The sequence below is a fragment of the Phaethon aethereus genome (assembly GCF_964289735.1).
Source record: "Phaethon aethereus genome assembly, chromosome: 7".
Classification (NCBI taxonomy): domain Eukaryota; kingdom Metazoa; phylum Chordata; class Aves; order Phaethontiformes; family Phaethontidae; genus Phaethon; species Phaethon aethereus.
The window spans coordinates 25,913,609-25,939,018 of record NC_138583.1 but is presented as its reverse complement, the minus strand read 5'-3'; the positions used below and the strand labels follow the sequence as shown (position 1 = coordinate 25,939,018).

Sequence of the window (25,410 nt, the reverse complement as noted above, 5' to 3'; positions counted from 1 at the left end):
GCTCTGCTCCCAGGTGAACTGGTGAGTATTGGAAACTGCATCTTTAAATAGCTTATTTTAAGAGGCAGGAAGTATGTAGAGAAGCAGCAGAAAATACAATTTCTCTGTTACCTAGAGACAGTTGAAACTTGTCCCTGAATAAAGAAGCTCTCCTTCAAGTACCTGGGGGCAAAGGGATTCCCGAATACCACTTGCTTGCTAGAGCAATGCTGCACAGGCTTAGAAAACAGAAGTTTAACAGCTCTAGCCATGCAACCCAAGAGTGGACATGCTTGACAGTGTCATTCGAATGGCCTGACAAAGCTAACAAGCAAGATGTCTATAGTCCATCAAAGGTCTTGTGAAATGCATACGGGACATTTACAGTGTTGTGTAATGAAGATGTGCGAACTGGGCACTGTCTGTGTATCAGAACTTCCAAGACCTGGGGTTGCACTTAGCATGTAGGCAAAGTACTTAATTGGTTAAAAAAAAGCGCATTAAGTATATAACAGAAGATCACAACCTTTGGGGAAACACATGGTGCAACGCACAAGGAGCTAGTTCAGACTATGCTTGGGCTTTTATAGGCTTTTTTATAGGCTACGGCGCAGTTAGACCACACTCTGGTCCATTTTTGTCAGTGGCCAAGAGTGAGTGCCACCCACAATCTCCTGTGAGTGAAGAGACCTGTAGGATGTATCTGGTCGTGAATTGTAGCTGCCACTGGAGGAAAATTAATAAGTCAGAGTCCTCCGGATGCTGGTGGAGGCAGACTCCAGAGAAAGCAATGCTATTAATGGCCTGGATAAAAGGAATAGGTCAGAGCAGGACAGGATCCCTGGAGCGCCAGTAGCAACCAGGGAAAGATGTGACAGCAGCCAAGATCACTTACTGCTATGGACAGCTGTTCTCCTAATCCCCACCTCTATCAACATTTCTAAACATCTCCGTGTGAAAGCAAGACTGGTGAAGCAGTAACCCCTCCCAGAACCACAAGCTGGGCTCAGTTTTGTCTTTGTTGCCTCTCTCTCATGCTGCTTTGACTAGTGGCTAATTCCTCAGGCCTCGGTGCTTCCCGTTTGACTATTCACTTCAGAGTCATCTATTAACAAAATGTCTGTAAGTTAGCAGGGACTGAAACCCAGTCTGAAACCATCAGTCACCACCTCATTATTTCAGCAGCATTTTTTTCAGCCTGCTGGAAGGCACATAATGGAGTGAGGCAATTACAAGGTTGGACCCAAACTTCAGTCGAAATTATAGATATACCCATTCCTGTTAAACCGCAGCTGCCTGGGAGGCAGTGCAGGATACACAATACCTAGCAAAAAACATTTGGACGTGCTCAGCTGTGTTTGGTGACAGTAGTCTCTAGTCAAGGTCATTTTTCTTGCCTCCTCTTCCCTTAAATCTCTCTGTTTGGCCCCTAATTCCCTGCAGGCTTCCTCCTACTGTGTAAAGCATGCTTTTATTAGTAATCTTCATGTTTTTAGCAAGCTGCTGTTGAAAAACTATTTTGGCTGCCCTAAATGTGTTGGGTTGGGTATTTTTTTTTTAATTTAACTTGGCAGAATTTGGGATTTTCTATATTTCTTCTTTGGCCATAACTTACACTTTTTGAAGAATGTCTTTTTACTTCTAAATGTCGTCTTTGCTCAGCTGTTTAACTGTGCCAGACTTAGAGATATTTTTTTTTTTGTTAGCATATTTTGAGTGATGGCATATTTAAAGCTTTAAATACAGGGTCTCAATGTCATTGCAAGCATTTTGTCCTTTCATCAGCTACTTTAAAATTCTTCTTAATTACTCTCCTGACTTTTAAACTTATTCCTTTTTGAAGGAAAATATACTCATCTCCATTTTAAGATACATTGCACTGCAGTGTACTTTTTTTGTTGTTTTTTCCTCTCCTGCAGCAATATTGAATTTGAGCACATTGTGTTCATTATGACAAAGCGACTGTTCACTATTACATTTCAAACTCCCTTCTGTGTACTACTCATGACTAAATCAAGAGTTCTTCCTCCACTTGGCTCCTCTGAGTGGTCATTCTAAGAACTATTCATTTATGAGGGCTAAAAATACAGTCTTTGCATCATTCTATGACATGGCATCTACCTGGTCTACATGGGAGTAATTAAGATCTCCCATTTTCATTATGTTTTCTCCCCTGACAACCTCTTAAAGTCCTCCAGCTGTTTTTCATTCCACTATCCTAATCAGGTGGTCAATAGTATATGCTCAGCATTACTTAGACACATGTCAATACGTAATGGATCTCTGGTAGTTTAAAAAAAAATCCCAGTCTTTTTTTTTTTTTTCCCCTTTTTCCCTTTTTACTTTTTTTTCTTCTTCCTTTTTCCCTTCCCTTTCCCCTTCCCCTTCCCCTTCCCTTTCCCTTTCTTTTTATTTTTTCATTTTCTGTAACCTGGATAAATACTGTGCTAATAGCCTGAATTATTTTCTGGGGCTTCACATCTTGAGCTGCTGCTCCTGGCAATCATCTTCCTACTGAAATGAGACAAGATCTTACATTGGCTTGGGTTTGCTGCTGTTGTTGCTTTTTTTAAAGTAAAATTCACATGTTCAATGTTTAGCTGTGGGCTTTGCTCCATCAAAATGTCTTCCTTCACCAGCTCCTTTTTCAGTTTGCTGAATGTACATTTGTAACTGAAAAGAAAACTTTTATCATCTTGGAGAAGGGCAGAGAGATTTTCTAGCTGCATGTGCTCCTCCCCCCATCTTCTGTAATGGTAAGAAGCATTTTATGGTCATTGCTGGTTAAGGTCAGCTTACTGTGTATAAAGACACTCATCTTTTTATACCCATACTGGAGTTCCTGCCAGGGTGATGGGTATGGTAACCATTCCCCAATTTCCTCAATCTCTATTTGGAAACTGCCCTACATTTGCCACTTCTCACTTCTTGATTACCAAGGCCAGCTTAAGCAGAAGGTTGTACACTGCCTCAAATAGTTCAGTGATTTCATATCTGAAAGGCTTTGAAGTTCCTGGGCAAGTGATACCACAATCAGTCCTTTGCCACTGAGCCTCCAGCACCACCCTCACGCCTTTGCAGTGACCACAAACACATTCAACATTGAGCATAGTTTTGAACATGGCTGTGAGTGCAAGATGCCAATGCCTGAAGCCATTCTTGAGTGCTGCCTTTATTGCTGTTGAATATTGGGACCCTTTCATGAGCAACTTTAAGTTCTCAAAATCTTTGCCTCCTTCATTTTGGAGACACCACATCTGTCACGCTGCTAGTGTTGAAAGCTTGTAAGGTGCAAAGGTCTGTTGCCCTTGCCTCTCTGCTGGGATGCACCAAGCCTTCCTCGGAGCTACCTGTATGCTTGGATGAGTTAATGGTTTTTTGTTTCCTGTTTCTGTAGCACTTAATGGTTTTGGCCAAGATCCTTAATGAACTGATGACCACAAGACTGTGTTCTTTGCTAATCACCCTGCTAAGAGTTTTGGAACTATACAGATATCGCCACCGTTCTTGCAAATTTGACAGAATCAGACCAAAGTTGGCTAAGTTCCCCCAAATTTCCTGACAGTCGACAGTGGCACAGAGGAAAGGCAGCTGACACTCTCCCCTTGGGTGGGGGAAAAGCAGAATCCAGCAGTTATCCCTTCTTTTAGCAGCAAAATGTCTCGTCCATCACACACGTGTATGACCAACTGTGCTGTCTCGTGTGAGTGTCATGCAGAGGAGATATGCTTAGTATGTGCAAAGGACAGTGTCACTGGAGCAAAGCACACAGAACTGAATGAAGTCTGCTTTTCTTTGGATCGTGGTAGGTGCCAGAGCCCCAGACTAAGGAAAAGATATCTTGCAATCTCCTGCTTTGCTTTGCTTTGCTTTACTAAGGACAGTTGTAAAACCCTGTGGACACATCCAGCGTGGAAAAATAATCAGTGTTGTACTCATCAGCAACACTCATCTTGAGGATTTTGTACATATTTCTTTAGATGTGGAGGGCATTTCTGTGTAAATGTGTACTCTGTATCTACTTTCTTCCTGAAATATCCCCATTCTTGATTTTTTTTTTTTTAAAGCCCATCCTGAGACTTTTGAGGGAATAGCATTATCTACATTTAGCCTCTGCTTAAACACGGAAGAACTATCTCAAGTCGTATTTGCTGCAGACAGCTCAGCTCTTCCAGCTCTATCCTGGTTTCAGGTGAACACTTCCTTATCCCCTTGAACCGGTTACAGGTTGACCTAGTGTTCACCTTGCTGCATGCACCCTTCCTTTTATTATAAAGGTGATCTTTTCTAGTCCATTTATTCAACCCTCTAGCTTTCCTGTTCCTTTAATGGGGATAAACTCCCTGCTGTAAACCCCAGATTATTCCTGTCCACCTTCCAAATCTATTGCTTTCTATTTACATTAATATTACAATTACTGACAACACATTGTCTTGTGCACTGAAATCCATCCTAAACTTAATGAATATCTCCTGTGCTTTCAGGCTGACAGCCTGTCCATCTCTAGCGAAGCTGCTATTGCACATGACACTAAAACCCTCTGAAAAACAGATCTGATTGCTGCCCTCTTCATCCATCCTGTGTACACGCCATGGTGGTTTGCAGACTACTGCCCCGGAGCATAAGTCACAATGTTCCCCATCCCGTTATCTGTGTATCATGGCATGCGTGGCTCTGTGCTGTCCTCAACCTGACTATTTCTTGTCTGCCAGTCTCATCTCTTGCAGGATGTTGGATGTGCAGTTGTATCTGTAGTGTCAAAATATGGCCCAGAAGCTTTGCTTGGATGGAGTGACTTTTGGGAGTGACTTTTGCTGCACAGCAAATGCTGAACACCTTGTCAAAGGTTAATGTCTCTTCTTATTGACTTGGGCAGACTTCCCAAACTGCAGTGTTGTCTCCTTGGCCTGTGATCAGTTACGGTCTCCTCTATGATGCCACTTTCTTTTTCTTAATTCTGGGGAAAAAAAATTTAAAATCTACGTTGTTAGGTTTTCTTTCAGTGTTAGGATGAAATTTGTGTGAGCTCCTCCCCTGGAATGGGCCTGGGACAAGCATTCGGTCTTGGCTTGCATTATTTTACCTTTGTAATCCAAAGTTTGCTGCAGGGAACAATCCTGTCCTGGCGAGAAAACCGAGAAGATAATATCTCTTTCTCGTTACTATAAATCATTTCACAAAGGCAATATATTGGAATTAAGCCACATTCCTCAGGAAAAGGCATGTTTCTCCTTAACCTTCAGTGAGGTCTCATTTGTTGCTCTACTTGACGGGACGTAGTCTGCATTTGGTTCTGCTTGGCTAGGCGCTCCCCAGAGGACTGGGTCGCTTGCTTCTTCATTCAAAAGCTCACAGTGTGTGGATAGAAGCAGAGTTTGTATGATATGGTAAATACAATTTGCTGATGACTGGCAGAGGGTTACAAAATTGAATCTGTGCCTCTTTTCTCACTTGTCTTTGTACTTGTGATTCAACGCTGCCTTCCTCAGATTGTGGTACCCCACATTTCTACTGGGCAGATTTCTTTCTCACCTTTCCCTGCTTCCGACACTGTTCCTCCACAGCAGGAGCTCTGCCTAATCTTGGGCTCTCCCTCGAGTGCGTGAGGTGCTACCCTAGGGAGGAGTCCCAACCTCTTTGTCTGGGGCCCACAACAAAGGCTGTTGGAGCCCTGGGAAGCTGCTATGTGCTCTTTTGTACCCTGCCTCTGAGGGGACCCATCGCTGACCTGTAGGTTTGCATGCACTTGGCAGTGTGCTGCTGTCTGTAGCAGATCTACAGAAAAGTGGTTTGCTGGCACATCCACTTAAGTAAGAGGATAGTCCAAGGCTGCCTGTGCGAGTCCCACTTCACTGCAGCTGTCCCATTTTGTCCAGATGTCTGCTGCGCTGATGGAGAAGGTGCCGCTTTCAGAATGGGGTTGCCTTGAGCACCAGCCACACAGGAACCAGACTTTTGCAAATCAGCAATAAACAGTCCATCCCCTTCTCCTGTTTCCATGTATTTGTACTGCAGGACCAGAGAGGCAGGTGGTTTATGGGAGGTGTGTGGGGGTAAATCCTGATTCCACCGAATCCCATAAAGGCTATGCGGTTTGATGGGTCCATTTTTTATTCCCACTACTTCCCTGTCTCTGGCATCTCCAGGGCTGTAATGATACCAGGTGTGGTGCAAGACCGGGTGAGAAGACAAGTTTCTGCTCTAATGTCTTTCTGCATATTTTCTGTTCCTATGGCAAAACGGATGTTGGAGAGACTTGCTGTAGAATCTGCCTTGAAAGTCTTACCTCTGAGATGCCAGGCCCTGCTCAGCGTTAAGTGAAATTGTCTGCAGCTCATTAACATCAAAGCATTTTCTCCACTGGTCTGGGCAGCTTAGTAGTAACCAGCAGATGAACCAGAGAGCAGCTACACTCTCCACTAAGCTTTGCCTGCAAACAATTAACATCAAAGGGACGCCACTGTGAAACGGGAAAAATAACGCTCCCACTGCAGCAAGTCTCATGGCTGGTGGGGAAGCGGGGGGAGGCCGAAGTTCCATCCCAGCGAGAGAGTTTGTGCTGAGATGTTTGCAGGAGTGGGCAGAGGAATGGCTGCTGGGGCCTGCTGACAGTGTTGGCCAAGAAAAGGGTGGATCCACTTTGGTTTGAACAAAACTGTCCGATGGCGTTGGTGGCAGCATGGTTCAGGCTCTGGTGTATCAGACCCGGCCCAGCCTAATTCTGGGACCAAGTCAGATCTGCCATCGCCTTGGTATGTCAGTGATTGCTCATGTAGCTGTCGCCCTTGCTGGGTCTCCTGAGGCCAGCCCCACTGTTCTTTCCACCCTTCTCCATCCCTCTGGACACAAAGTTTTGTCTAGCGACTCCAGATGTTGCTGCCCTTTTTTAAAGCGGACCTTGATCCTCTGTTTGCCCTTCCCCACAGGAGGCCTGTGGAATCAAACCATTTTTTAGATTACAGAACCATTCCCTTCCTCCAGCTCTCAAGCACTTTCTCCTGCCTTATGTACTGGATCATCGGGTTCATGCTTTCCTCGTCCTCTTCCTCTCTGCTTTGGTGGTGGGTAAGAAATCAAAATTTTTGGTATTTATCACACTAACAGTCTATGATTAGCTCTGGAGGGGCAGCAGGTGTTGGAAAATGAATTAATTCTCATACTCACCTACTGATTGTTTTACCACATGTCCCAGTCAGAGATCAGAAGCTTTTTGGTAGGTGCAGCACCAGCATAGAATAGAAACGTGGGGCTACCTCAAAGAGTTTGCTATCTAAACATCAATCTAGGAACAGAGGATTGCAAAAAAAGAGAACAACAAAGCTGGAACTCTCTATTAATAAGTGCTGGGGGTCAAGATTAGAGATAATGTTTATAACAACCACAGTTAGATGTGTCAGCCGGCACATGCTTCCTTCCTGCAAGCTCTGCTGCGGGAGTGCTAACCTCCAGCCCTGGGGCAGATGATAGAGCTGCAGGGCACAGCCAAAACCGTTAAAGCCACCAAGACTCACAAGTCAAAGTGGTAGGATGTGACTTTCAGGCAAGGTACTTTCTCCAGAGGGCAGGCATGCTTTGTGGAAAAGCATACATAATTCTCCTCATGCTTACTCAAGAAAAGTATGTTCAAAACGGATCAGGCGGTCTGAAGGACAGCTAATACCATCTGGGCAGTAGTCAAACTGACGCAGAAGGAGGACCTATGAAAATTTATCTTGTCCACCCTAGAAAAAGGAGGGCCACATAGAGGCTGTACACAGAATTTTGTTAGGGGAAGGCCAGGGAGAAAAGATGCTTAAAAGAACAATTCAGCACTGCCTGGGTGTAAGTGGATTGAGGAACATGGGCTGCTGGTATGTTAGGAGTGGATCTGCAGCCACTAGGGAAGGGAAATTTGGGGGCAGCCTCTAGGAAGGAGTTAGCAGGAGCAAGAAACCAAATTTGCTCTTGAAATGGAGATTGAGAAATTTAAGACAGGCATCATATGACCCAGCTGCCTGTCACAGCAGGGATGCGAACTGAGTGTGGAAGAAACAAGAAGATAGTAACAGCTTGATGGCAAATAGCCATGCTGACAGCAAGCTCACCACCACCAAGTTTATTTTGTGGGTGTTGGAGCAAGAGAAGAATCTTGCAAGGAAGAATTTGCAGAAAGGCTCTCCTGAAAACCACAGTGGGCAGGCACTAGTCCTGGTGTATTTGGACTGATAAGATGAAAGGTCAGCAACAATTAGCCTCTAGCCCCTTGTCCACCCACAGTTCTGCCATCCAGACTGCAGACAGAAGTTCCCTGCTGGAGTCTAGAGCATTCATCTTGGAATCCTTTTGTTTAGATCATCTACCTCCCAGGGAAGAAGTACTTCTGTGCTTAGTATGGTGTCTAACAAACTTTTGAACTGGCTCTAGCAGCATGTCTGGACTCTGTGTGGAAGGAATATTCCTCACTGCCAACACAATGAAGGCTCCAATGGCTCATCAAAATGAAAAAGAGGTGGAATTGAAGACCAGGATATCACCAACAACTGGGATGAGGTGTGGTTAAGGGGATCATTCTTGACCAGAGGTGGCCAAAGAGCTTTCCCGCTGTTTGTAGCAGAGAAATTCTCCATAGAGAAGCATGACTTTCCTTCTTTCTACCACTAATGACTTTCAAACCAGGACTGGGCTTCCCTGGTCACTAAACCAGGCTGCTCCACTCATGAAAACAAGCTTTGCATTGCCTTCTTCACAAGGAAGCTGCATCTTGAAACAGGATTCTTGCCACTTGCTACTCTGCTTGCTGTCTGCTCTGGGAAGTTCCATGCCCCACAGTTAGAAACCATCCTCTGACCTTCTCCACAAGAAAAGAGCCAGTTAATAATCTGTCCTTATACAGATAGCTGTGTGCCTATCTTGAAGTTTACACTTTTTCCCCACCGGAGCTTCCCTGGTACACTGGAAGAGCAATCCCACCTCAGTTTTGCTTTCCTTTTGCTGGACTAGTCAAGCCAAGCTGTCCTGGTCTCCTTTTGTCAGACAGGTTCATTGCTGTCCTGCCTACGTGCACCAAGACGCTGCTCTGTGCCTCTTGGAGTTCCCTTTGAATAGGACAACCAGCTTACTGCAGCTGTGACTGCACCTGAACTGTGGCTTAAACACTTCTCTACCTCCACAGGAACTATCTTATCTGGGACATCTTACTACCACATCTGCATACAGCCAGCTTTGACCTCTCTGCTTTTCAAACTCCCTAGTCATGTGCAGCTTGGCAAGGTGAGGGTAATGGCTCCGGTGGTTAGGGTGGGGGCATAAAGGCCATGGCGCCTGGCTTTCCTCTCTGGCCTTGCTGCAGGGTTTGGCGTAAGACCTTTCATCCTTCCGAGCTCATCCCCTGAGCTTGCAGAAAGCTCGTGCTGATGTCTTCCTCCTGCACAGGCAGCAGGCAGTACCACCCCTGTCCCTTGCCTATCAACACGCTCACCACTCGCCATCAGAAATGGCGTTATTAAACCATGAACCCCTGCACAATGTCTGCGCTCACGCTGGAGGGAGGTCTTTGTTCTTGTGGTGTAAGGCTGGAGGGTAAATGGTCACTGCTAAAATGCAGGAGGTGGTTGTGTCAGGGAGCCATTGCTGCGGGATCAGTTATCAGGAGGCCTTTTGGCCGCTGCGGCACTGTCCTTCCTTTTCATCATGGCCACCAACAGACCTGGTGTTTTTAACTGCACCAGGAGTCGATGAGGAGATTTAAACTCTTCCTGACAGAAAACTATGTGGCCCCTGGGGGCGGGATGCCCCTCGGGGGTGGGAGTCCCCTCAGGGGACAGTGACCTTTCTGGGGTGGACGTTCCCTGAGGGACGGTGGTCCCTCGGGGGGGGGGATGTCCCCTCAGGGGCAGTGACCCCTCAGGCTGCGACGGCCCCTCAGGGGAGGGGCGGCGGCCCCGCTCCCCGCTCCCTGACAGAAGACGGGAAGGACGGCGCCCCCCAGCGGGCGGGTGCGGCGGCGCCGCACGTGCGGGCAGGTGGCGGGGTCGGGGGGAGGCCGCGCCGGCGCCGGCGCGGGCGCAGGCGCACGGCGGGAAGGGGCCGGCGGCGGGGCGGGGCGGGGCGGGGCGGGGCGCGTCCCGGCGGCGCCTGCGTGGCGCGGCGAGGCGGGCGCTGACGGCGGGTGGGCGTGGCGCGGCGCGGCGCGCGGCCCTTCCTTCCCGTCCCTGCCCCCCTGGCCGTGCCCGCCGCCGCCCCCACCCCCACCCCCGCCCGCCGCCCAGAAGATGGCGAGCCCGTGCGGGCGGCAGCAGTGCTCCATCGAGAGGCGCGGCGTCCGCCACCAGCTCGATTCGTGGCGACACAAGCTCATTCACTGTGTAGGTGAGGGACGGCGGCGCGGCGGGGAGGCCGGGCCAGGCCCCGCGGCGGCGGCGGCCGCGGGGGGAGGCTCCGCCGGGGCGGCCGGGCGGGGGGGAGCCGTGAGGCGAGCGGCGCCGCGGCCTGCGGGCCCGCCCCCCTCCCCCCCGCCGCCGCGGGCCGCCGTGAGGCAAGCGGCGCCGGGCCGGGCCCCGCCCTTCGCCGGGGAGGGAGCCGGAGGGGGGTCCTGCCCTGCCCTTTTGTGCGGCCCCTGTCAGCGCCGCGCCCGCTCCTCCCCGTCCGGCCCGGCCCGGCCCGGCCGCGGCCCCTTCAAACTTGTTTACGGCGAGGCCGGGGCCGCGCCCGCCGACGGGGAGCGGCCCGCCTGTCACTGCCCATCCGCCGCCGCGGGAGGGGAGGCGAGCCCGGCCCGGCCCGCCTGCCCCCGGCCCGCCGCCGTGAGGCGAGGCGGGAGGGAGGGAGGAGGCCGCGGCGGCGGCGGGCCCGCCCCGCGGGAGCAGCGGCGGGGGGAGGCTCAGGGAGGGGGGCAGCGCGGTGGTGGGGCCGGCGGAAAGTTGTGGGTCGGGGTGCCGGATTGACGCCGTGAATCCGGAGCGGGGCCGCGGGGGTTAAAAGGATGTGTGATTGCTTTTCTCTTCTCTATTCCCCCCCCCCTTTTTTTTCTCCTCCTCCTCTCTTGTGCGCGTTTGTTGTTATGCAGGCTCCTTGCAATCAAATATTTGGGGGTTTTGAAAAAGAAGTCCGTGACGCCCTTTCATCTCGAGTAACTTTCTCCATTCAAAATACAGATTTTGCCCTTTTCTCTTTCCCTAATGAGAAATCGAGGCCTTTTCTACGGGTCTCAAAATCCACATAAACACCAGCTCTAGGCCAGGAATTCGGTGGGTGTCGTCAAAGATAATAAAATAGGTTTGACAATAGTAGACTGTGAACTTCCAGCATAATCTTAAAAATCTCGAACCAGAACACTGGTATGTCTCTTCTTGTTTGGCCTCCTGCTTTTAATTGAGCACAAATCCTCTTTTTATTTTTAAATATGCAAATATGGCCATAATCTGCCAGTGACTGCTCAGTGTAGGTAATCTGTAATAACATTCACAGATTCACTTTAGTTCCTTGTGTGCAGAGTTAAACCTCTTATTGTCAGTTAGCTCAGCATCCTAGTTCATTATCAGGGATTTGAAACACCATTTTTGGTTACACCAGGACTTGTAACTGCTGTTATATATTTATGTTGCTGTATATATTTATGCCTTCATCTAAATGTTTAAATTTCTGTTATATAAAAGTGTGTACTAGATGCTTGTTAACTCCAGATTAATACTTATTTTAAGCATAAAGCGTTTCAAGGGTAATACATTGCCGAGAAACTCAGACTCTACACGAAAGTTTCTTTCCAACCAATTATTGATGCTTCTAGATCCAGTTTATGGGGTTTTATTTTGATTCTAGTTTTGCTATGTTAGGAATGTTTTGTTGGCTTCCACCTCTACTTGAACCGCATTTGTTTCACTTCTGTCTCCTTTTCTCATCTCTTCTTACCTTGGCTGCTGGGGATCACCTGTTCTAGTCCTTTCTAAACTCCCTACTTGCAGCATGTCATCTGGTCTTCCTCTTGGTCCCTGCTTCTTTATGGCTGGGTCCTTCAGGCCTCAGGTGGAGCTGTCCTGCTGCTCAGAGTTTAACTAGATAGCTGTGAGGAGTAAATGTGTGCGTGTGGGGCTGGGAAGAAAGGAGGGTGGAGGGGAAGACAGTTTCAAAGCTGCCGTTGAAGATCCTGTGTTGGGGTGAAATGCAAGAATTGTGTCTGTTTGTTGTGCTACTCTTTGGGAAGATCTTGGGTAGCTAGAGGAGTTTCTGTTATCTACAGAGTCAAGGAAAACACTGCATTATTAAAGATCTTAGCAACCTGAAGTGCTAAAACTTAAAACAAACACCACTGCTACCCCCATTTATACACGCCCTGTTCCACTTCCCTAAAGCCGTTTAAATTGCCAGCTTCTGGAGAAGTTGCTTTCTCCTCAATCTCCTCATCATGCTTAAATTTAATATGTTTTGTTCCTCCAAAAGATTTCCCTCTGTGAAAGCCCCTGTGTGTGTGTATAACAAAAGATACTGTGAACACTGTTAAGCACAGAGGTGACTGGGATTTTTTGGAGGTAAAGTACAAAACCATTTTTAAAAAACAATAAAGTCCAAAGTGTAACAGTGCTGTGTGACTTTTATCTTGATGGCACTATGTCATAAATAGTTTCAACCTCAAATTGATCAGCTTTATGACATCTCGGGACCTGCCCTGTTCCTAGTATGAATCTTGCATAAATTGTTGGGTCATATAAATGTGTTAATTGTTACCTTTTTTTTTGTTTTTATATTTTTTCATAGAATTATAAAAGGTTTATTGCACTAGCCCAGGATATCCAGCTGAAATTGTGCTGTGATCTTAACCCCTTTCCCCAAATACATCTCTGTTGTCTTTTTAAGTGGGTTTTGACAATGTTCCTTGAGGCTTGGAAGTTGACCTGTTAAATGATGCAATGTTCTGTTTCACCTTGGCTGTTTGTAGAAGTCAATTAAGAATTTGCTCCTGTAATAAATACTGGTAGATACATATGGGGAAGCAGAAAATGGGAAAATCCTTGTTACTTCAGAAATACCCATTTATGGTTAGTAAATCTGGGGTGTGTGGGATTCTCTGTGTTAACATCGTTCTCTGAAAACTCATTTGAATACCACACAGTGTGTTAGTCAGAAAAAATAAAGCCTGTGCCTTGAACCAGTGCAATAAATATGGCTTAAGTAATTCACTTTCCCCTCTTGTTCCTTGCTTCTGCAATAGTCTGCTCTGTTGGACTGTGGCATCATGACAGTTTGTCAAACTAAGCTTGTGGTCTCAAGGGGAGCGAAAACACAGGAGGACTGAAGGATCACCTTTGCCCACAGGGAGCCAGTTCAGGGGAGGTATGCTAGCAGAAAGCAACATCTTTTGGAGGGAGTAGGATAATTTTCTGCTAGTATAGCTCCGTGAACTGGCTCGCTGTCGGGTCAAGCAAATACCATTGCTAGCACAAGGAAGAGGGTGAGAATGCATAGCTGGTGGAAAGGAAAAGAGAGAATGCAGCAGCAGAGACACAGATCATCTTGAACTGTCACAGAGTTGCACCTTTGATTGTGCCAGCACAGCTTTTTGTGGGAGGTAGCTCAGGGAACTTATCTGGCTTAAAGCTTCCTTCCTCCTCATGCACTTCAAGCCTCTTTTTTGAGGGAGGGAGGTCATGCAGGTTGGTGGGGGACAAGTGCCCAATAGTTCTGTTGATGCAGTGATGCAGCTGATGGAGCAGCATGCCATGACCCAGAGGTGGAGGGAAGTGTGGAGAAGTGGTGTCCAAGCTGTCTTTGCAGTGAGATGCATTGGGCTGTTGAACCACAGCGTGGGAGGTAGTTGCACACAGTGTCTTGATGCCTTGGTAGGACTTTGATTCTAGAGACACGATACGCCACATGATAACTATTTGATGCTGACACACGTGCTCTCTGTACCAATCTTGACTGTTAGCGTCTTTCTCAGTGGCCAAAAGCAGATACCTAGAGACAAATGTATGTGGTGGTATTTTTTATTTTTTCCCTCTCCCAGCTTCCAGTCACTTGCTGCTCAGGCGCTTGCTGAATTGGAAATGGTTGATGAGATCAGATCAGTTAAGGATTGGGGAGTTTGAGGGAGGAGAGATGCCCAAAACCTTCCTGATACCTTTTATACAGGCAGTAATAGCATTGCAATGCTGTGCGGTAACTGGAGTGATAGTTTTGAGCTGGTTGCATACATTTCTACTATGGCAATGCTTGGCCCTTTGTTAAATATTAGCTGTACTCTTAGAGACTCCCTGACTGAATTACAGCCTGTGTGGGGGCAGGGAGGGTAAGTAGCAGTGATCCTAGTTTTGGGAGCAAAATGATGATTTAAAGGCAAAACCTGTAACATTCACTTAAGATTTCCAATCGTCTTGATCTCTGTCAGTGTCTCATTGATATGCTGCTTAGCTGTTGATTTTACTCTTAAGCTGTCAAAAGAAGCTGAAGTAATTTCCCTTTTTTATTTTCTTTTTTTTTTTTTTTAATGGTCATTGCTGGTAAAATACTGCAACCCAAGTATCTGATCTGTTTCTGTGTACTAATTTGTTGAATAGTGGTGGTCTTCCATGACCATGGACACTTAGGACTAAAGAGTGTATCCAGTGGAAGAAATATGATGCATCAGGAAGTATTAGAAGCTAATATTAATCAAGAGGAGGTGTATAACAGTAGAATAATTCTGAAATCTTTATTACATTTTCTTATCTTGATTATTGCTTGGGTATAGTTCCAGCATGTATGTGATATGAATTAGCTGCTGCTTCCAAACAGTTAGCTGTGTTATCTCATTGTTTTGGAAGTAGGCTTGAGTCTCCAAGTGTTTAACATAGTTCTAGTTCAAATGGCAGATTGTATTTCTGTGTTCCAAAATGAGAAAGCTTATTATATCCTTGATGTTGATGAAAAATAACAATAAAAAACAAGTTAAATAAGTGCTGAAGTAAAAGTTTAAATGTAGGGCTATTTTAAATTGGTGTCTGTTTTAGATATGCCCCAGCCATGTCCCCAGCAAATGTCCAAGTGATACTATTTGCCTTATTTCAACCTGCATGTAATGCAGAGGCAGCTTTTTTAATTAATATAAATCCATTGTACAGCAACTTTACAGTATAGTAGCTGAAGGCTTGTTCAAGAAGATCTGGTCTACACACAAACACTTTTGCCTGTTGGCAGGATGGATACAGGGAGGGAGAATGACCCTTTTATGACAAAGTTATGCCAGGAAAAAAATTGAAGCAGTTGTCATGTAAAAATAAAAATCTTGAGTTGTAAGGAGTGAAATTTACAGCTTGATATTTAGCTTTCCTTTAAATGTGCGTGGAAGGATGGTATGCATCTGAAGAACAGTAGAAGTTGAACTGCGGGGGATGAATCTAGATCTGTTTCAAATATCTCTTTGGATTCACTATAAATCACTTCAGATTTGCCCTTGTTTCCCTATGTGCAAATGAAGAATAACTTCTACCCTGACAGGTACAATGTCAACCAAACAACAGCATATTAAAAGAAAAAAATCTTGATAATCACTGTGAATTATACCATCTTGAGTTCTGATGGCTGTAACATGAAATTTTGGACTAGGCCAAATCACTTGGTTTGTTTTGCATTTCAACAAAAATTTCACAGTGTGAAATAATAACTATCACTGTAAGGTGGGAGGTTTTGTTCTTGGCACATATTCATCCTGCAGGAAGTACAGGATTTTTTGACTTTTAACAAAGAGCTAATGACATTCAGAGTTTATCCACTTCTCAAAATGAATTACAGTAATCCATTCTGTGCATGCAGGAAATAGTCCAAATCCACCTTGATAAAATCTTTGTAGTATTTATACTGAGATACATACACTAGATTTACAGCTTTGTGGTATGGCTCTTTTTAAAATAAAGAGTACCTGAAGGACTGTTCACATTTTTAAGCCATTTTTGACCGTTTGTGCTGTATATTGATGATAATCTAAATACTGTGATGTACAGAAGTATAACTGCACTTTAATTAAGAATGGATGATAGAGTCCCATTTCTTGTGCTCAGTTGTCTAAATCCTTATTGTGTAGTACTTAAGTGGCTTAAGTTTTAGGCTATCTTACATCCAGACAAGCACTGTCATGTGGTGTTTTGTTTTTGTTTTTTTCCCTGAGAACTTGTGTTCTTCCATGGCTAATGTGAAATAACAATGGAAATACTTCCTAAGAGTCAGTTTAGGCAAGGTTTGAGGAAAAACAGGTATTTAATAGGGTTAAAGAAAGGTAGCCCTGTCATACTGATTGTGGCAGAGGCAACACTACTGCAGTATTTCAAACGGGACTTCGCAATCTTCTTCCTCACCCTCCTGTGTGTATATGTTGTAACTTTTAAGAGGATGAAGCTTTGGTTCTCGGAGGTTACTGGGATGGATATTTCTAATTCTCTGAGAAATACGTAACTTTTGAGATTTTCTGAGGGCAGGGTTGGATGGGTTGGGCTGAGCCAATCTAGGCTCTACCTCTGGCCAGAGGGGGTGGTAGTGCTTGTTTTTACTAAACTGAAAGAAGACTCTGCAAAACCAGCTAATCTTCTGGTGATGCTTAGTAACCTGAGTCATCCTAGCTAGGGATGAGCTGAGCAGGAGAGCTAGTCTGAAGCACTGGATAGGATCATGTCTGTGGGGTAAAGGGAAGGGGAGAGAACAAAATAGCCTCCTCCAAAGGCAGGGAGCTTTCTAGTTTGCATCTTTTGTCTTGTAACTGCACTACAGACTGTGGTTATGTTTGACAGCAGTGCTGTCTCAGCTGGCTTAAATAGACCCCTCTGTGCTGGCACAACTATGTGTGGCAGCTTGGTGAATCAGTTCCCTGATTAGACCTGACTGGAAAACAATCTTTTTTTTTTTTTTTCTACAACATCTGCAGAGGATGGAGAGGCAGAGAATGAAGAGTTGACGCTATTCAACTGGTGTTGTCATACATGCACAAATTCAAGTTGTCTTTTGCTGAATAAGTGCTAATTTCTACATGCATTGTGTTCACTTACAGTAGCAGGAACATTGCTTCGTTCTCCCTCTTCAAAGCACTGTGGGTTATATCATGCACTCTCCCTGATAATGAACTGTTGGTTTTGCTTTCCCAGCCATGTTGGATACTCTTGTCCAGTACCTCCACTAATAAGTTGCAGCTTTACACCACCTCTCCCCAGTATCTCTGCAGGCATCTGGGGTTCCTCAGTTCTCTCCCATATATCCGTGTAGCCTCAGCTTCTTTTGGGAAATGAGAGCTTCAGCTTCTTCCTTTTTCTCATGAAGAATGCTGTACTGTTATTTCTCTGGACATCTTCAAGTCATTTACCTTTTACCTCTGATTTAGTTTGCTTTGTGTGCTGTGTAATATTGTGTGTTCTTTTATGATGAGTTGACAGAAAAATTCAGCTCCCAGAGCTGTGTAGGAAATTTAAGTCACACATCAATACTGCCAGCACATGAAAGATGAAGTGGAGGTTATGGTGTTTCAACATTTCTGTAGGACACCACTTCCTGTGTAGTAAACTTGCTATTAGATGATGTCTCCATCTGTTTTTTCCACTCCTCTTGCAGATGAGAGAAAAGATGGTACTCCTGTTGCATTTTCCAGAAGTGACGGCAAAGTAGCTGCACAGGGAAGACTTGCAGGGAGACAAAGGATGTTCCTTATGCCCTGAGGACCATGATATTTTATGGGAGGGAGAAGAGGGGGAGAAAAGAGGACTGGACAAGAGCCTAGTATTCATTAACAAAGGAAGCTCTCAGAAGCTGAATCCAGCAGTGTGGAAAGACATCAGAGGCCACCAGGCAATCTTAACTCTTGAGTTGAGTTTGCTAATGAAAAATCACAGAATCACCAGGTTGGAAAGGACCATTAAGATCATCAAGTCCAACCATTAATCCAGCGCCACCATGTCCCCTAAACCATGTCCTGAAGCGCCACATCCACACATTTTTTGAACACTTCCAGAGATGGCGACTCCACCACCTCCCTGGGCAGCCTGTTCCAATGCCTGACCACCCTCTCAGTGAAGAAATTTTTCCTAATATCCAATCTAAACCTCCCCTGGCGCAACTTGAGGCCGTTTCCTCTTGTCCTATCGCTAGTTACTTGGGAGAAGAGACCAACACCCTCGTCGCCACAACCCCCTTTCAGGTAGTTGTAGAGAGCGACAAGGTCTCCCCTCAGCCTTCTCTTCTCCAGACTAAACAACCCCAGTTCCCTCAGCCGCTCCTCATAAGACTTGTGCTCCAGACCCCTCACCAGCTTCGTTGCCCTTCTCTGGACACGCTCCAGCACCTCAACATCCTTCTTGTAGTGAGGGGCCCAAAACTGAACACAGGATTCAAGGTGCGGCCTCACCAGTGCCGAGTACAGGGGCACAATCACTTCCCTACTCCTGCTGGCCTGGTTCCCTGAATATTTTTTGTGTACGCCTATAGTACAGGCTTTTCAATATCTATCTGGAGAGAATTGCATAGGTGAGTGAGTCTGAGGTGGTCTTTATCCCTTCTCCACTGTTACTAGGTTAGCGGGGTGGTCATGTTTGAAAGTGGAGTAACTGACGAGTAGGAAGAGGAACAGGTAGTTAAGCTACAGAGTTCTTCATTTCTTGATTTCTTTTTTCGTTGGTTACACGAACAAAAGGATGTGAAAGTTTCAGCCCACAGCGCGCAATTCCCCACTGTAATAGTTCCAGGCCAGTACGTAACACTAAAGCTTGTCATCCTCTGTTCTTCTGAGCTCATAGTGGCATCAGCCGTTAGCCTGTAGCAGTGTGCCGTTTGGCTCCCTTTGCTGCTGTATCTATGTTACCTGTGTAACCTCCTGCCTTGCAAGGACAGGCTAATCCTGCAGCTGTTAAACTCTCGGCAGCAATTTGTATGCACAGAGCTCTTGGTTACTCTGCCTGTGCTTAACGTGTGGATAGCCATGTGGGTCAGTTTTGAAACTTCAGCATGGGATAGGCACAGATGAGTCAGCGTAATGTGCTTGTACGCTTTCAACCAGGGAGTCTTGTGGCCAGAAGAGCCCTCGCTTAGCCTGTGCCTTGTGTACTGCAGTCTTGGGCTTCTTAATAAATATATAAATATAGTGGAATTCACAAAATGAATTGTGATTAGACCTTACTGGCTTTGTTTAAATGCTGATAGCAAACTGGCTTGCTTGGCTCTTGGCTTCTTTGGCAGTTATTTTGTCTTTTTTGTGAACAAGTTGAAGATAAGCTAGTGTTATAGCAGATCTTGTCTCAAGTTGGTCATCTCTTGGATTAAGATTTGTATCGTAGTAAAAATTATGAAAGCTGCTTTCTAGGTGATGCTTTATCATGATCTCTAGATGTGTTTCTGAAAGCATGCTATTGTATCCTTTGAGTGACGAAAAGTTTTTGCAGAGTTGGACACTTAAAAACTTCAATTTTGCTCTGCAAAAGCAAGAGAATAGGGAGTGCATGGAGGTCATTTCGTTTTCTGACCTACGAAAACGTAAAAGCAATCTTCTTAAAGCAGTGATTCCACTTACATCCCTTAGAAAAGGAAGAGCATAGCTACCTTATCCCTAGCTTTCTCTTTTATATTTTTAAGTGATTAGTGAAACTTAAGTTTATAAGATACTATATTCTCTCTTCTGGGGTTTCTCACAAGGGTCTTAATTATTTCTTATAGAAAAAACCAGCCATCTGATAGTCTTCATTTCCAAAACAGGCAGCGAGGAAAACTTCTTGTCTTAGAAAAAAACTTCTGCACTTTTGCTTTGATTGTTTCTTGATCTAATTGACCTCACTACTAAGTAAGGGGAATGCCCCTTACCGGTTTTAAATGTCCTTTGGAAAAGTTGTACTCCTGTTCAATTGGAGGTGGAATGTTTCAGTGACCTTAGCGGTCAAAATATTAGAAGATTGAGTGAAGGACAGAAAATTTTAAGGGGAAAAATTAAGTGTGAAATGTTTGTTATGTATAGCTTTAGATGAGTATCCATACTTCAAAATGTGGTGTGTAAGACAGGTGTACCGAGCCTTTGTAAAATTGAAGTGACAAAATCTCTTGGAGAGTGAAAAAGTAGCTTCTTCCCTGAAATGTTTCCCATGAACGTTTAGGTTATTCTTGGGGGACAAAATTGTAGCAAGTATAACACCAATTTTGGTATTTCTGCTTAAATGCTTAACTACTGCCTGCACATTTCCTCTTGGGTTTTTTTATACTTTTTTGTCCTCCTTGTCATCCTGTGCATTCATACAAAGTAATAAAAATGTAATCATCTGGAACTGTATGGTAAGATGCTATGAGAACCTAGTTCTCATATCTTACGGGAGTATTTTTGTAAAGTCTTCACAAAATCTAATCACTTATTCTTGCCTCTGCAATTTTTCTTTAGTGATATGCAGCGATTTGGTATTGAATGGCTTCAGTGCTCGGTTGAGACAGGCTGTGCAGAGGTCCATTTTGCATGTGATCTTTTGAATTCATCAGGAATACCATATTTATCTCTTGAAAAAGCCGAAGCCATTGAGGGAAGAACTGTGTTTTGCCAGGGCTTTCTTAAATTAATGGCTTTCAACCTGGAATTGCCAAGAAGCAACTGTGGAAAAACAAGGCTATTGCCAATAATTTAAATTGCGTGGGGTCTTCATGCTTTTCAGAAGCCCACAGTCTGAAAATTACAGCTCTAAATGATTTGTAAACAAGGGCTGGTTTTACTTTCCAAAGTGGCTGTAGGTGTTAAGGAGTATAAGCTGCTATTTAGTCATCTATTAGATTAGGACTGAGTTTTATCTTTCCTTTCTCTTCTCATACCTAACGATTTAAACGTATATTTTTATCCAAAAATGGATATAATGGAGGAGACTAACCCTGTAAAACTTCATCTTGCAAGCTAACTTCTGGAAAACAGTCAGAATGGCATTAAGTAGGTCTGTTGTAAGTGCTACACTCCCTATGCTCAGGGCTTTTGTATCTTCCTTGCCAAGGACCTTGCTGTGAAGGCCAAGCTCCTGCTACAGAGTTTGTGTTGGATCTAAAGATTTCATTAGCACTCCTCCCTCACATGGCTGTGAAGAGAACTTTGAATACATGGGCTTGAGTGCAAACTGGTGTAGTCTGTGCCATGCATTGGCAGATACCCTGAAAAAACAGGTGAACTGCCTTTCTGGTCTGAAGAGGACATGGTTTTATTTATTTTAGTGACTAAAAGGTGTTTGAAGTATGGAATGGACACTGAGCTGTTTTGGTAATCCCTAGATGTGCTGCTGTTCTGGGTATCAAAGCCCAAATAGTGTCCATCCTGACCACTCTTCCAGCTCGCTCTATTTTACTAGAACCGTAGCTGAGGTCACAGACTGAGCGCGCTAACAGTACAAAATTGGATATAGAGTTCAGAGGTTACTCTGCTCAACAAGTTACTCAGTTTCAAATTAGATTAAAAATTGACTTTGTAAGTTAAAGATGTTGCAGAACTGTAGTCTACCTTGCCATGGAGGCTGCACTTCTTGCCTATAACAAACAGATTGGTTCTTGTTCCTAAGTCATCTGTTTGCCTGTGACTAATCTTGAATTCGTATCTTCCTGCTGCTTGTGGTTTTGAACAGGACTTTGTGCTCCAAATAAGAACAGCCAATAGGGCTTTTAAGTTTTCTCAACCTCTCGTAGCCCAAGGACTGCTCCTGCCCCTAGGATAGGAAATGGCTTATGCAGCTTTACATATAATGGGAGATAGTGGAGGGGGAGGCATACAGGGAGAAGTTGCTCACAGCTGCTTTGGTCTATACTTACTGGCATGTTGATGAACTTTAGCAGCTAAATGTGCTTGTGATGACACCTCACAAACTTCAGAAAGTAAGCAGTTATTTCTGGAAACTCTCCTCCCCCCGCCCTACACTAAAACTACTAAACCTACTTAAGGAAAAAAAACATTATGCAAAAACACTAGTTCCCAAGAAAACAGCACCTTATGCTTACCGTGCTCATGGGCATTTCATGTCCCTAACCCTAAATCCTGACTGATGGTCTTTCCTGTCTGTCTGCCTTCTAGTATCTGGAACTTGGAGGGCTCTTTATTGCTGTAAGGGAAGAGGAATAGTTCTTTCATATTCAGTTTGGGGGAAGAGATGAGTGATTCTCTGATCTCACCTTTAAGGCAGATAGATCTTTGCTCTCAGCATGCCGTGGTGCTGTCTAAGATGGTTTTCATGATTCTGCCTGTAAGCAGCAGAGTTAACTTCAGCGGTGGTTTGTACTGGCATATTTGCAAGGATGAGAGTGCTGAATTTATTGCATAGTTTTGACATTCTGTTGGTAGTGGTAAAAAAAAAAATCTTGTTTTGAACGCTGGTTTGCTGCCCCATAGTTTTGCCACTGCAGCTATATAAGGGTCTGTTTGTAAGCTGGATCCTAAGGTCAAGGTTTGATAAGTCTTGACTTTAGCGAGAGGTCCTAGGTTAGGCTGAGCAGGGTGTGTGGGACCTTAGCTGTAAGTGGGCCATAACGAAAGCCATGAATGTGGGTATGTGGAGGAATCCATACCAGTGGTGTCCTGTGCCTCTGAACTACAAACCATCGATTCGTGGTGGCTGCGAAAGGGCACTGGTGCCTGCTGGAGCAGCTGAGGGTTAGGTGTGGCGAGTGAGGCTCTCCTGTGGACTAATTCCTGCTTTCTGTCAGCATGGCAGCCAGCGTGCAAATGGGCTTTGGCTGTTAGTGAGATAGCTCTCTGCTGGCAGTCCACACAGCGCAGGGTTGGGAGCTAAAGCAGAATGAGTCAGATGGTCTTGGGAGTATGATCTTTTGCTTCAGGTGGCCTCACAGAAGGTTATAAGCTTACTCTTCTTTTTTTTTTTTTTTTTTTTTTTCAAAATGACATGCAAAATAGTTGTTTACAGACTTTCGATCTCCTTGGTAGTGCATTCTTTTACTCAGGTGACTCTTCCCTGTTAGTTCAATCTGAGGGGAGGTAGACAAGATAGAGCTGAATATGAGCTACTGGGACATCATAGCCTTGAAATAGCCTACGAGTCTTTCCTCTGGAAGCAGTGAAGGAAAATTAATGTCTAAAACTAGGTCTCTTTTGAAAATCCAGATTTAACGTAAATAAGGGTCAAACTTCACAAAGAATGCATCACAAAATGGAGATTATAAACTTTAATAGCTGTATTATTATGTGCCTTGTTTGAATCCACTGAAGGAATGTAAAGGTGCATCTAAAACAAAGAATTAAAAGTTTTTGTTGTTCTGCCTCTGGATTAAGTGGGCTGTGAGTGCTATACTAAATGGTATAGTTAGTTTAGATGAGAGATGTTTCTGTGAAATCTGGAGACAAGAAAAATGGAATGAGCAATGAAATAAATTTTGCATAAAAATATAGCCTTACATAGATGTTTCTAGTGGTGTGGTGGTTGGGGTTTTTGTTTTGTCTGGGTTTTTTTGGGGGGATGTGGTGAGGTTTTTTTTTCTTTTTTTGATGGAGTGGGGGCAAGCATAACTGAGACACCTGTCTGAAGGGGAATCATGGCTATTTAGTTTTAAGGTACTGGAACTACAGACTAAACTCTGATAATCTTCCAAATATATCTTAAAGCATTTTTTGGAAATATTTCCCACTCTAGGTGAAAAACAGTTTCAGGTAAGTACCTGTCATGTTGCCATGAGAGAGAAAGAACTATATTTGTTTGAAGCCTTTGCTTATTGAAGTTCTAGCGTCAAACTTGGGGGAGAGTGTTTGGGGAGAGACTGGTGGGAGAAGGCAGGTAGATTCTGTGGTTTAGGCTTTTTTAGTTTTTAAACTTAGAAAGCCAAATACAAGTTATCTGTAAAAAGCTATTCTAAAAGCTTACTGTTTTCAGTTAATGAGTTAAGGGTTAAGACAACACAGAGATTTACCTAGATAGATTCATAAGAGAACCTTTCTTTTAAGGAAATCAACTTCAGAAAATGGCCCTCAAGAATATTTAGTAGAACCACTGTTGTCTTATGAGCCATGAGTTATTCTTTTTCCAGAATAAAGTTAAACATTATGCTATCATTTTTTTTTTTAAACTCTATTGCATCACAGTAATGTAAGCAAGTTTGTAGAGGGTCAGATTTCTGAAAAGGCATGAAATTATTCTCCGTGCAAAAATCACTCTTTTAGTGGAAAATATTGAAATTTCTTGATTATAGTTTACATATCCTAAACTTGATGTCTAGTGTGTGTAGAAGATGCTACAGGAAACATTCAGTAGGCTTTTTTTTCCCTTTTAAATAAAAGAGAGGTTATGGTAGAGCAACTGTAATAAAGCATTTCACCCTGACTTTGAAGAAATTGCAAGTCCACCTACAGAACTTGCCAAACTGTGCAAATTTGTGTTGCATTTATAGTAGATACAGGTTTGGGTAGTAACTCTTTTGGTAATTTCTGAGAAATCATAATTTTACATCATTTAACTTAAATGAGCAGTATGGGAGAGTACAATTGTTTAATGCTGGCCAATATAGAAGATCCTTCAGGGAAAGGTCTTGCTTCTACCACAGGAAAATAGAATACATGTCCAAAGGCTGCATAGCAGTGGCAGTGAATTTTCTTGTAAAAACACAATTCATGGTTACACAGTAGTTTTTAATCTAGTGTAGATTTAAAATACTGCGGAGAGGAGTGATCATGCCAGGCCCTTGGTGCTAGTGCCCTCACTTTGTGCAGATGCGTGGTGGGTTGGATCAGGGTATTGATCCCTGAACCATCTTGTTGTGTTAACCATGCAAATGCAAGATGAGTGAGCATCTGGGGGGTGGGGAGGATGAGTGGGATCAGCCCTTTCAGTGGAGAGGTGGTTTTATCATGGATTAAAGTGCCAGGTAATCAGTAATCATAGCTTCAGAACATTGAAGACATGCTGCAGAGTGGAATTCCCTGTTTACAGTAGCCTTCAGTTTGCAGTTATCTGTCTTCTAGTGACTTGGGATGAGTAAGTTGTGGAATTTTGAGTCTTCTTACTCTGCTTTTTGTAATTAAAAATGTACACAGTATATTTTGCAATCATACACTTTACATGCACACACATTCTACCGTTGTTGAATTTTTTTTCCCCTCCTTTAAAGCACTTGAGTCAGGCAAGCCTCATTCTGCTCTTGGTGCTGCCTTGCTAGTGAATGCGCCTCAAGTTGCAGTATGTGTCCAGTGAGTAGATAAAAATCTATCCAATGTGTTTGTTCTCCATAAAATTAACAGAAAATTACAGAGAAACTGATGCTGTAATGTAATTAGGATCATAACTAGTTGCTGTCAGCAAAGGGTGGTTTCCAGAGATCAAAACAGCAGAATCTATTCTTACATCCCTTAGTAGTGGTTCTTATAGGTCTTGGTTTTGGTTCCTACAGCATAATGGTAGTTTCAATTCTTCTCTTTTTGGATTAGAGTCAGCACACTTTTGAATGTTATCCTAAAGGAAGGCTTTTTCTTTACTGTTTGGGTGATCTGCGTATTTGGGCTTTAAGGAA

At 44.3% G+C, this 25,410-nt stretch overlaps 1 protein-coding gene across 1 annotated transcript in view; it reads left to right on the top strand.

The window, feature by feature from the left end:
- Positions 1–10,229: 10,229 nt before the first annotated feature.
- Positions 10,230–25,410, top strand: part of LCOR (ligand dependent nuclear receptor corepressor) — a gene marked incomplete at its 5' end in the record, with an annotated part of 55,357 nt that continues 40,176 nt past the window's right edge. Inside the window, one exon of the mRNA XM_082002390.1 lies at positions 10,230–10,326. Coding sequence (XP_081858516.1) covers positions 10,230–10,326 — 97 coding nt within the window. The remainder of the gene's footprint in view (positions 10,327–25,410) is intronic.